At 36.7% G+C, this 12469-nt stretch overlaps 1 protein-coding gene across 1 annotated transcript; it reads left to right on the top strand.

Moving 5' to 3' along the window:
* The first annotated feature begins 890 nt into the window (after positions 1-890).
* On the top strand, positions 891-8976 carry LOC114923957 (myelomonocytic growth factor-like). Its single transcript, XM_029287359.1, has 5 exons — positions 891-1023; positions 2009-2169; positions 5266-5373; positions 7368-7514; positions 8799-8976. The coding sequence occupies exons 1-5, from the start codon at positions 891-893 to the stop codon at positions 8955-8957; spliced, it is 708 nt and encodes a 235-aa protein (XP_029143192.1). The 3' UTR covers positions 8958-8976.
* The last annotated feature ends 3493 nt before the right edge of the window (positions 8977-12469 follow it).

The following is a 12469-nucleotide window of genomic DNA, read 5'->3' on the forward strand; positions in this document are numbered from 1 at the left end:
CTGTATTAGTCCGGATGCTCTGGGAACTTGAGGTTGATAAGACACTATATCTGTTTCACATGTACTACTGTATCAAGTCTCCACATCTTACTCATGCCTTTTAATTTTACTAGGCAGATTTCAGAATCTCATTTCTTCCTGTTAAATACCATTCTTTTCATTTTAAGTCACTGCTGAAGCCTGACCAGATTTTGCCATACATTACGTAGGGCTATTAAAATTAATGAGTTTTTTGTTTGTCAAGCCCTATTCCGATAAGACTGTTGTAATTCTGGAACCAATCCATGGATCTAGAGTAAATAAATAATGGAAAGGTGTAAAGGAATATATGAGGGAAGATGGACCGAAAATCTGAGAAATAAAATGCCTCTGGAAGGTTGGGAAAAACATGATCTCCTAGTTATAAACTCTTTAAATTAAATAAGGAGACAAAACTTTTTTTAAAAAAAAGTCGCATTTTGTTACTGCCTTTATTTTCCATAAAATTATTTTCAAACATTAAGCTTAAACTCCTTATTGGGCTTTCTTTTTTAAAAGAACAAAGTCTTCAATAACTCCAATAAAGTTTTAAAAGACCACAAAAGGTTGTAACAATGTTGGAACCAGTTGTGAATTCTTTAAGGTTTCAATTAAACAAACCCAGTTACTTGTGAAACTATTTCACACGTGGGAAAAGGAGAAAAGCTCCAGATCCTCATCACCTCCAGCCCCCCGCCCCGACCCTGATCAAGGACATCCAGTGGATTTTGAATTTACCGTAATTAGTGCATAAACGAAAAAAATGTGAGAGTCATAGCCTAAAACCACCCCTCTCAATTAGCCTCCAGTGCCCCTCCCTCTTTTCACCGTCCGAGGAAGTTCCCGAATCGTTCTCCCTATAAATAACCCCAATGGAGAACAGTTTGATTCACAGCAACCTAGGCACCCGCTCGCCTGTAGCCTCCCGCATCACCAGCACGTCGTTTTCGAAGAAAGTGGGCGAGACCAAAGGCTTTCCTGCAAAAAGGATGAGTTCAACACGGAGTAAGTAGCTCTCGGGGCAGGTCCTTCCTCGTCGCGGCCGGGCGGAGCCCGAGACGAGAGGGTAAGTTTCCTCGTGGTGGCGCCTTGCTCGGGAAGGGCGGCTTTTTGGCGTCCTTCGGGGCGAGGGCTCCCCGGAGAACTTTCCCGCCGCCTTTGGAACTATTGCCCACCTTTGCGGCCGAGAGAAGGAAGGAGGACGAGTCCCGGCTTCCCTTTCCAGCCGCTCCTCCTTAGCACCACCTTCAGGAATGCTTAACAAGCTTTGAGACGCCCAGGTTGGAGACCCATTCTCTCCGGATTTGATTGTAGGAAGATGAAACTTGAGCTGGTAAAATTGTTTTATTTTCAGAGGTCAAGACTGGCCTTTGTACGTTTAAGAGGGAAGGAAAAGGGGACTTCTGGTATGTGCTTCGAAGTTCTCCCAAAAGTTTAGAGAAGGAGAGACGCGGCTTCGTTTTCCAGCCTACTGACATTTTCACCTTTTTCAAACGAGCTAGGCAACTGGGTTTCGAAAAACCCGCCGTAACTCTTGCGGGGACTCACGTCAGGCGAAGCCAAAGATTGAAATAAACAGCGTTGCCACGTGATAGAGACGCCCCTGACTTGGAAAGGTTGGGAAACGAAAGCGGCAGACCCGTATTTTGGGCTGAGTCTCATTGAGTTTGTTGCACGTGCTAGCTAGAATGGTAGATTTAATTCTGACGGAATCACTTCTCCACCCACTTGCGCTCAGCTACCTTATAGTTTCTTCTTGGTTCGAGCTATGGAGAGTTGAGCGGCGTCCCTTCAGATCCACTTTTACTTAAAAAAAGAAAAAACGGCAGAAGGGAGGCCATAAGTGAAGACGGTAGGCTGGAGCTGATAAATGATAATCATAACTGTCTAATAATGGTTTCAGTTTTTTTAGACATTAGTGCCGGCTAAATATTTTAGTGCAGTTCGTAGAGCGGTCCTCACTATTGTGTATATTATTTTATTTTCCCAGGTCTTCTTCTTCTTGTCAGTATTGCACTTTCTTGGCTAATGTGCTCAGCTGCGCCTCATGCAGAATTTTCTGGAGATCCTGGTTTGCACCAGTTTGTTTCGAAAAATAAGGAGTTTGTCATCAGAATAAAGGCTGATCTCCTTGCATTGAATGGGCTTGTGGTAAGTATATGCTGGGTAAAGAAATCTACAAAGAGATACACATAATTTGTCAACCAAATTCTCAGGTTATTTTAAAGGATTTGGAGATATGTTATGAGCATTTATGAATCGACTTTTGAGTCAATCATGTATTAAATTGCTGCGTATCAAGTTTCTTTCCAACAAAAAGTAAAGAATCTGTAGTGGGAGAGGAAAACCAGTACTTTATATTGATTCTTTAGGGTACTTTGATTAAAATGTTTGCCAGCTATATTGGGTAAGTCTTCCATTGCAAGGATGCAAATAAAGTAAATATATAGCTGCAGTCTTGGTGGTTTTAGTTTTTTCTTCTAATATTCAGTTTTAAGTCAATTTTTTTAACCTGGAGACTTGCATTTGGGATTACATTTCCAAGCCAGTATGGTTATTGGCCATGAAAGCTCAGAAATTAAGGAATTTGAGGTGTAATAATCCTATTTTGAAATTAATCTAAATTTGAAATTAATCTAAAATTCATAAACTATCCCTATTGTACTGCAGTGATACAACAGAATGGAAAATGAATAGTGGAAGGGAACAAAGTTGTCATATCAAATCTATTGAAGTAACAAATTTGAAGTGTTCTGATTTTCTTCCGCTGACATAGTATTTCATAGACTATCAAAGCTAAAAAGATCTTTTAAATCAGTAGTTAATGCATAATCTGTATAAATAAAAATGTAAATGTTCGTTTGTTCAAAATCTTAAATCTCTGAAAGTTCTTCACCGATTGCTTTGAAATTTTGACACAACGTTGCATTTGAATACGCACGTGTTTTTATATACCTATATTATATAGATGTCACACCTGTGACAGGTAAAACATGTTTTTTTTAAAAACAGCACCATCTGTTGGACGTAAAAGCAACACACGCTCTTACCAGACTGAGCCACAGCAACGCGTGGCTGGGTACAGCTAGTTTTAAATAAGGGAGGATTTGGGGAAGAATCTGAGTAATATAAAAGACTTATATGAGATAAGGTAGCTCAGATATGGTTTTAAACCATTAATATTTTTGATGGTGTGCTTTCAGTGTGCACTTAGATGTACTAGTGTATTGCTTCACAACTGATATCTTCTGTAGATGTTCTTGCATTCTTGAACAAAGGAACTGAAGTATTAATCGGAAGATCAGTTAGGATACCTGATTATAACTATGACCATGCTACATCCTTTTTTAGTTAGTAGATGCTTCATGTTATAAAACCACATGGGCCTTCAGTGCAAGTATTGAATTTGGTCAACAACCTACCAACCCACCCAAACCCTTGTGGGAGTGGAAAACTAGTAGTCCTGCCAATGTTGAATTTCAGTTTTCAACAGCTGTAATGAAGAAAGCCAGCAGTTAAAGTCCAGCAACATCTGCAGAGCATAGGGTTTAAATTTAGGATTACTGAAAACCTAGAGGGCATGAAGAGTGTTACTTAGAGATAACTTGATGTCCGTGGTGCCAAAATATCTTCTCCTGCAATATGACATAACAGAGAAAAGTTATAGACTAAAATAATTAGATCACTATACATACAGAAAATCAAAATTTGAATTGGGCTGAAAATTTCAGATTAACATACTTGGGACATCATTCTGATCCTTTTCTAGTACTTCCCATAAATTACAGCTTAGTCTTCCAAAGAGTCTTAATCTCATATAGCATTTCTTAGAACAGTGAACAGGGGCCCTCCCTACTAAAATTACGGTACACAAATGTTTTTCTCTCATGCTTCCGGAATACATGTCAGATTGTGCCAATTCAAAATGAAAAACTTCAAAGGAGAAAATTGTTTGCAAATAAGCCAGCAAATTTGGCATTCTTGATGACTTCCCCTTTGGGTGTTGAGAGGGAATATTTTGATTGAATCTGTCAAATGAATATAAAATATATTGTAATTAAGGCTTACTAAATACAAAGAGAGATAATTTAAGGGAGTGAAATTAACTGCTTGATGCTCCTTTACAGGTCTTTAAATACAGTAACAGTTTTTTAGTTTGGATTGTGTGAATAGTGGTTAATGTAAGAGTAGCTTAGGGTGAATAGAACTATAAATCCAGAAGTAAAATTTAACCTTTATTTTAAAAATAATCCTAAATCCTGTCTTCATTGTAAATTGTGCCAGGTTTCACTCAGTTTTAAAGGATGAATCAGGTTTCACCGTATTATACTTCAGGGAACCTCAATGAATCCAGAAGGATTTTTTGATCATTTCTCCACTGACTTCTGGTATTTTCATAAAACAACTCAGATTTTGTTGAAGCAATATTAAAGTTCTCATTACTGTTGTTTTCGGTCCAACAATGGAATAACTCCAAAGGTGCTGTAAGCTTTTAGTGAAGAAATTACCTTAATCACAGCTAACATTAAGTTTGATTGGTTTTCACTGTCCAGCTCCATGTTAGTAAATATGTGTTCAACTCCCTATTTTAGCAGAGCATAATTTGTTTTGTTAATCACGAGGAAGATGAAAAGATGTAAAGAGCAGTCAAAATCTCCTAATCTCTGGAAGTCATATCCAACAGTTCTCACTGGCTTCTGAGATTTCCATAGACATTACTCATGCACTTTAAAGCATCCTGCTTAAAGATTTAGAACAGTGTTTCTCAACCTTGACAATTTTAAGGCATGTGGACTTCAACTCCCAGAATTCCACAGCCATGCTGGCTGTGGAATTCTGGGAGTTGAAGTCCACATGCCTTAAAATTGTCAAGGTTGAGAAACACTGATTTAGAAACTTGGTGGGAAATTTTAAATGTTGAGCCTCAAGATAAGTATTTGCTGTGTTAGAATGCAGCATCATTCAGCCCTTTTCCATACTGCTATTTGCATATCAGGCCTACCTTATTAAATTCTTTATATTCATATAACTAAGTTAATATGCATTCTTTTAATAAGTACATATTAAACCTTGCTCAGCTTCTGTGAGCCTCATTGGATTTTGAAGTATAGTAAAAATAGGATTAGGGAAGGATTTTGTAACATATTGCTTTTAGGGAGCAAAGATATAAAAGCACTCATATATGTTTGCTCCTTTTTGGAATCTCAGAAATACCTCTTCAGATTATCTTTTCTTTTTTTCCTCCAGCGTAAAGCATTCAGCTTTGGCAGTAACAGAGAACTGTTAACAATAGAAAAACTCTTGGGCATTCAACAAGTTAATATCTCCCATTGCCAACAGGACCCCTGTGACATGGTAAGTAGCAACACCAATCTGATTGTAACCTCAAACAATTTTTCTCCTCAACCAAAAAAGTACTAGGGTAGCAGCACATAATTTTGAAAGAAATCAATCATGGCAATATTTGGGATTTTTAAGTGCATCTCACAAATTGGTTTTATATGTGGTGTTTGTAAAATGGCTGCTTAGACTCAACTGAGCAAGTTTAAGACATATGGACTTCAATTCCCAGAATTCTCCAGCCAGCATGACTGGCTAAGTATCCTTCCTTATAAGTAAGCTGGTTAGGATATTTCTTAATCACCCCTCTATGTTTTGGGATCCTTTTTTAATCCAGACTGGCTCTTTTTCTAGATGGTAATTGTTTTGTTTCAGAAGACAGAGCACTTGACTTTAGCCACCAACCATTTTTAATTTCCTAAAAATGCTTTTGGAAACTATTTGATTCTCAGAGGCGTATTTGTAAGCAAATGCTAAAAAGCTGATACTTTGCTTTATCATATGCCTCTTTCTCATTTTTTTCTTTTTGCTGAAGGAAAACAAATACCTTTAAAACAGAATGTTTTATTGCTCAGGAGGATTTTTTCCTATTTTAATAATTAACAGTTTGCATATGTACAAAGACACTCATGGACATTGTATTATCCATAATCAGATATAAAAGCAGAAATAAAGCAATATTGATTTTAAGCCAATAATGGTACTTGGTCCTTCAAATACCTACCTTGTCTGTGAATGTGCTACATAAACTCTCTTGTTACCTCTATTCAGTCAGGTTTTTTCCACATTCCTCATAACAAGAATATGTACCATTTGCTGTAGATCCATGTAATATCAGTAATCACCTTAATCAGTAGCTTGATTTCACTGGGGACGAAATAACCACATTGTCATTGACCCATCTTTTTTCTAATCCTAATCATCTTAAATATAACCAGCCTTTTTAATGGGGCTTTGACTGATAATACACGCGCATCAAGCGTAATACTTGACAACCTTCTTATAAAGTGTATAAGTACACATAACTTCTTGATGGATGCCTACTTTAAATTTGGCCATTAGCACTGCTGGTATCAAATTCAACTTTGAAATCTTTGTTATTCCTTAAAAGGTGAACAGGCAAACCTAAACAGTAATGAAAGAAGACAGCAATGCAGTTATTCTAATATTACTTTGCCACGCTCATGTCCTAGTTCTAAAAATCTGCTCTGAGTTTGAGTCTAGATGGATTTTTTTTTTAAAAAAGCAGACCTTAGTTTCAGAGTGTTCATATTTTACCTGTCTATCCAATATGATAATCTTGGGATACCCAACATCTCCAGAGAAGAATATTACAAAATAGGTAAATATCACTGATAATAGCATTAAGAGAAAATTCCCCTGTCCAATAAATATTTCTTAAGAGCTATAAATTCAAGTGTAGTGTATGGAAATCTACAGCGACCATATAGATAGATAGATTATTTACATCCATTTTATTGTTTAATAATTAAAATGTATATTTATTCAAAACATGTTTTTCTGGCTGCTGCTACCTTTTATAACTTAATTTTTCCACTGTTAATCTATTAATTCCTAGTATATATTGGCTGGTCATAGCTTAAAATGGTACAGACATAGAGTCACTCTTTATTCCGTTTACCCTTCATTGCTTAATTTACAACAGTAGAAATCATTCATATTTATCCATATTAAGCCAAATCTAACATTTCATCCTGGGTAGTGTCACTGTTTCCTTACCTCTAATCTCAATTGTAATTAATATAGCCTTTAATTGTGGCACAATACAATTGGGTTTGTTTTCAGAGTATATGTACATTTTACTGTGGAAATAACATTATTCATAATTTCAATAACCGTGTCCACTTTCTGGAGAACAGAGCTCAACTTGTCTCTCAACACAAGTTGTACACCACCAGTGTAATAAAATAAAAATTTTACTGAAATTTGCATAAGAATGGAATGCATAATAACTTTTCTTCATTCCCTATTATATTTATATCATGTAGGAAAGATGCTTCAATCAGATACAGGCAGGCCTCCAAACCTATTCTGGTTATCTCTCATATATTCGCCAAATCTTAGTAACTTACGCTGACCAAGTACTTGGTATTCAACTGGATATTTCCAACTTGTCCCACAACATTCAACAACAGGTGAGGAGTTGCATAAATAATTCATTAAGTTGGGAAAGGATCAGAGCCGAGTAGGAGAAACTATCCAGTTCTATAGGAATATCAAAAAAATGTTTAGTATAGGTATGAGTGTGAATCTGCTATAATAATTTAGCAGGTCACCTACCTGGACATTAGCAATGTCTTGGTGAATGTTGATGAACTATGAAGGTAAGCTTCTAAAAATATGAGCGCTGAAGAGTACTTTAGATTCAGTTTCCAAAGGATACATGGAGCATGAGTATAGCATCTGTTGCAACACTCAAAGACTATCTTTTTCTGGAATCACAATAGCTGTGAAAAGGAAAGCCATTAGGTTTTTCCTGCTATTGAACACAGGGCTTATTTTCATGTTCCAGAGCACTTTTTTTTTTTTTAGATCCAAAGTACTCTATGGCCCTGGTAATTGCAAAATGCATACTACTCAGTCCTCGTAGAGAAGCCATGTCGCTGTAGTTGGTGGATGCTTTTAAATAGGATCTAAGTAGTGGACTGCTTCAGCACTCAAATACAGCCAAAAGTGCTTTGCAGGAAGATTTTTTAAATTTCTAACTCCACTTCATCTTTGGAAATAACCTCTGTTACCATTACTTGTTGAACAGTTGTATATCCAGTCTTATAAAAGGAAGAAACTTTGCCTTTGTCATTTTGTAAGCTTAAATTTCAAAGTAATAAATACTTAAGATCGTTGCTTTTCATATTGTGGATAATCCTAGTGCCTGGCTTTTGCACACCTTTCTACTGTACTGAACTTTATATGGTATGAGCATTTTTCCTGTTCATGTATTAATCCTAACTTATACAAACTGCTCCCTCTGAGCTGAGGCAATTCTCAAGCATGCCTTATAAAATTGTTACTGCAACTCTGGTAGAGCAGAGCGTAGGGATGTGTGTATGCACGAGGAAGTAAATATATCTGGGTGCATTATTTTGCTTGCACCAGCTCAAAGATGTATTTATGAGCATATCCCTTGACCCACTGCTCTTTGTGGAGCAAAAATACTTCTCTCTGCTTTTCTGGAGGCTGGGACCATGTTTTTCCCTGCTGGATTACATCCCATTACCCCTTGCCATGACACACACACAGCCTATTTGTTAAAATAAGGTCATTGAAGAGGACTTTGGGGGGGTATGATAGTGACAACGTTGGCTGCAATAGGATTGATCCAAGAGTAACATGCCAGCCAATTTGGATAGTGCTGGAATTAATATGCAAATGTTAATGATTAATCTGAGATTCCTCAATTTCCCCAATCTTTTTTTCAGATGGAAGAAAGCAGCCTGACCAGAGTTATCTATCCACAGGCAGAAAATGAGCCTAGATTTGTGGAAGTTCAAAGAGAAATTGGAAGTTACCTGGTTCTCTCCAAACTCCAGATATTTATGAATATGATTTTCCGGGCCCTGAGGCACTGTAGCACATAAAGGGAATCTGTGGAGAATTCTCACCAAAGACCTTGAAGCTGAAATATTTCTGTACACAGAAGGAAGTCCTAAGACTTGCTTTTGCCTGAAAAGACTGCTCTGACGGGTAGAATTCCAGCTCCTCTGTCTTTGTTTTTAATTTATTTTAAATTTTTATGCACCATTTTACTGAAAGTAGGAGACAAATAAAGTAATCCTGATAAATTTAGCTCTAAGAAATAAAAATATTAGGGTTTGTACAACATGTTACATTAGACTAAAGTGGAGCTGGGTTGCTTGAGATTCAGCATGTTGTGAAAAACAAGTCATTGTTTTATATTGTGAACTCTCCATTCTCTTAAGTCACTGTTTCTCAGCCTCAGCAATTCTGCCTCTGAGGAAAGTTGAAGTCTTGGAGTTGCTGAGGTTGAGAAACACTGGGTTAAATTATAATTTGTTTTAAAACTGTTTAAATTTTTATAGATTAGCCTTCACTTCAAACAAATATTGGTATGGTATTGAGAGAAGAGCATCTTACATGTATGTGCAAATGGGAAAATTTGCCTTCAGAATCTTTCAGAGATCTTTCACCACTTGAGAGGCTACTACAATTAAAACTTCAGTTGTTTAAGACTGATAATGATTAACTTGTAAGAAAAATGGAAAGATTTCTTCACATATCAAATATGTTGCAATGAAATGTATTCTTCCTATGATGGCAAGTTCCCAGTTCACTCAAGCTCTTCTTTCCTTGATTAATATCACTGTGATCAGTTTTTAATAGTTTGTTAATGAGTTTTAATTTATTAGCATATTTAATATTTATAGTGTCAGAATTGTTGAATCTTGAATTTGGACTTCAGTACTAGATATTTATTTATTATTTATACCAATGCTGTCAGATGAATGGAAAACAGTTGTTTAGATTTCAGCCATTCTTGAGTGCACAGTGCTATAGCCATGTGTGGCATGTATGTTGAGATACCTACAACATTAAACTAATGTTTAATATTTAAACATAAAGAGTATTAGCTGGTGGTAGCTAGAACAAACTACAGGATAAAACATAAGGGAAGTTTCCAATTCCTGTCTTTATTAGTGTTTGGGGCATACAGTACAATCTATGTCCTTACCATTTTTACAGATGGGAAATAGACTCCAGGCACATGTGGCCTCTTTTTGGAAGAGGTTCGGTTCATAACTTCCATCATCCTCTATCATTTGCCATACTATTATGCAGACGATAGTTGTAGCATAAAAAGTTCAACAATGCCCAGACTGTTTAACCTGGCTTTATGTACACTAATCCTGGTCCAAAATAAATTCCTGATTTAAGCAAACTAGTAAACAGCACTCCCTCTGCTAATGTGTCAGATTATTTGCTAGACAGTTTCTGATATCACCAAGCCGCTTATGTTACATCACCAGGCTTTAGCATCTTCTCTTAAGAGTTTGGTGGTAGAGGCAGACTGACCCCTTCTAACAAGGCCAAGTGGTTAAGTTGATACCATTTCAAGCTTTAAAAATTCATAAGCATAAAGTGTTTTGTTCATTTGCTGTAGAATTCTGTGTAGGGGTATTATTTAATAATTATATATGGATCTTATTTATGTTACAGTGGAATTAAGTTATCATTTAAATGATTTGAACACAAAGGTAAATGGCCATTGGAGTTGCACTCAGTTCCTAACTACTTGATTACTGTGTATCTTTGTTTAAATGCTATCCTTTGCCAAAATTGATGCTGATTTCTATGGAATCCTATTGTGTTTTGGGTTCAAAATACCTATACATTTTGGGAGACTGTTATAGTAAACTTCAATCCAGGCTAATTGTGCATGTGTTTAAAGTTTACATAGAATTCTTGTCATTCAATTTCTTCAGCTGCTAGTGTCTACTATAACTGAATGAATTTGAAATAATATTGCTTGAAAATTGTATAAAGTCAGTATCTTGAATCTTGTTCAAAGGAGCCATTTTTATCAAAACTTTTGACAACTTTTATTTTCTAAATGCTGTTTTATTTTTGTGTTTTGTGTGGTATAGCCATCACATTCCATTTGAAATAAAATGTCACTATTCTTATCTGTCAGTTCTTTGAAGAGGTGAGAAATAAATTGTAAACAGTTAATCTAAGCTGTAACTATTTGTATGATCATGACACTAAGTATAAGGTTAAATTTTTATCGGCTTTTAAATAAATTTTCTATCATAGCAATCTTCAGTGCATTATTTTACTTTTTTCTAAGCTTTTTTGAAAATGAAGTTGAATTCTGATCTGAGGAATATATAAAGCTACAGTTGTAATTTTCAAAAAGATATTAATGTAATGGCTCCTGACCTTTGGAATATCTTGCCCTCCCTCCCCCATGAGATCTTCTCCCCCCCTCCTGATCCTCTATAAGGGCCTGAAGACCTGGCTCTGCCAGTTGGCTTGGGGCCCCAATGGGGGAGTTTTACTGTGGAGGTGATTGAAGGACCAATAGCAGATTCTACCTCACCCCTTGCTTCCTCCCTCTTTTTACCATAATTTTAATAATAATTTATATTTTTATTGCTACTAGATATACATAAAATCTAAGAGGCAGGGTAAGGCCAGGATGGCCTACCCTAAAACTTCTTAGAAGCCCAGTGATTTTACTGAGATCAGTTCCTAATGAATACACAAATAATGGAAATATTGTAAGATCACCTGAGCTTGGAGTAGTACAGGGGTGTCAAATTGCTGGCCCACGGGCCAGACGCATCACATGAAAGCCGCGCCCACCCCATTGCCGGCAATGGCAAAACTGGCCCGGTACATTGTGCAACATCATGTGACGTCGCGAGTTTGACATGCCTGGAGTATACAAGCCCCAAGGTTGGAGGTACTCTCAGTGTAAGTGAAATTCCTCAAAATACAAATACATACATATTTTCCATTCTAATTTAAATAACCTTTTACTGAAATACAATGAAAACAAACTTCAGATTTCTACTGAAAACCATGTAATAAGTGTCTATCATTTGCCAACCAACATAGATTGTGAGATTATAAACTCATATCTGAATGATTATTGGAGAAGACTACCCCACCAAGTGGCCTCAAGAGCTCTCAGAGTGCTAAAGACCAGATGATTGCAAAGAAATATGATTCTTCCAAACCCCCCCCTCCCTACATCCTGTCACAACTAATCCATCGCCCCCACCATCGTGCCAAAACCAATGAAGTTTCTTGGATAAGAAGTGAAATGTCTTCCTCAAGGGAAAAAAAGTTCAGTTGCCTTTTGAAAAAACGCCTTTGAGACAACTATGACCTAGATGATTGAAAATCTCCATTGACATGCTTCCTCAACATTTTGTCCAGTCATATAGTTTAAAAGCTACAATTATGAGATATCTTAGTATCAAATTTATGAAAAATCTTATCTACAGATCCAGTAGGGCAGGCATGTCAAACTGCCGGCCTGCCAGCCGGATGCGTCATGCCAAAACCATGCCCACCCCATTGCCGGCAATGGGGAAAAAGTTCCGAGACGTCACGTGATGTCACG

This window comes from Protobothrops mucrosquamatus, unplaced genomic scaffold (genome assembly GCF_001527695.2).
Source record: "Protobothrops mucrosquamatus isolate PMUCROS unplaced genomic scaffold, P.Mucros_1.0 scaffold1, whole genome shotgun sequence".
Taxonomy (NCBI): Eukaryota; Metazoa; Chordata; class Lepidosauria; order Squamata; family Viperidae; genus Protobothrops; species Protobothrops mucrosquamatus.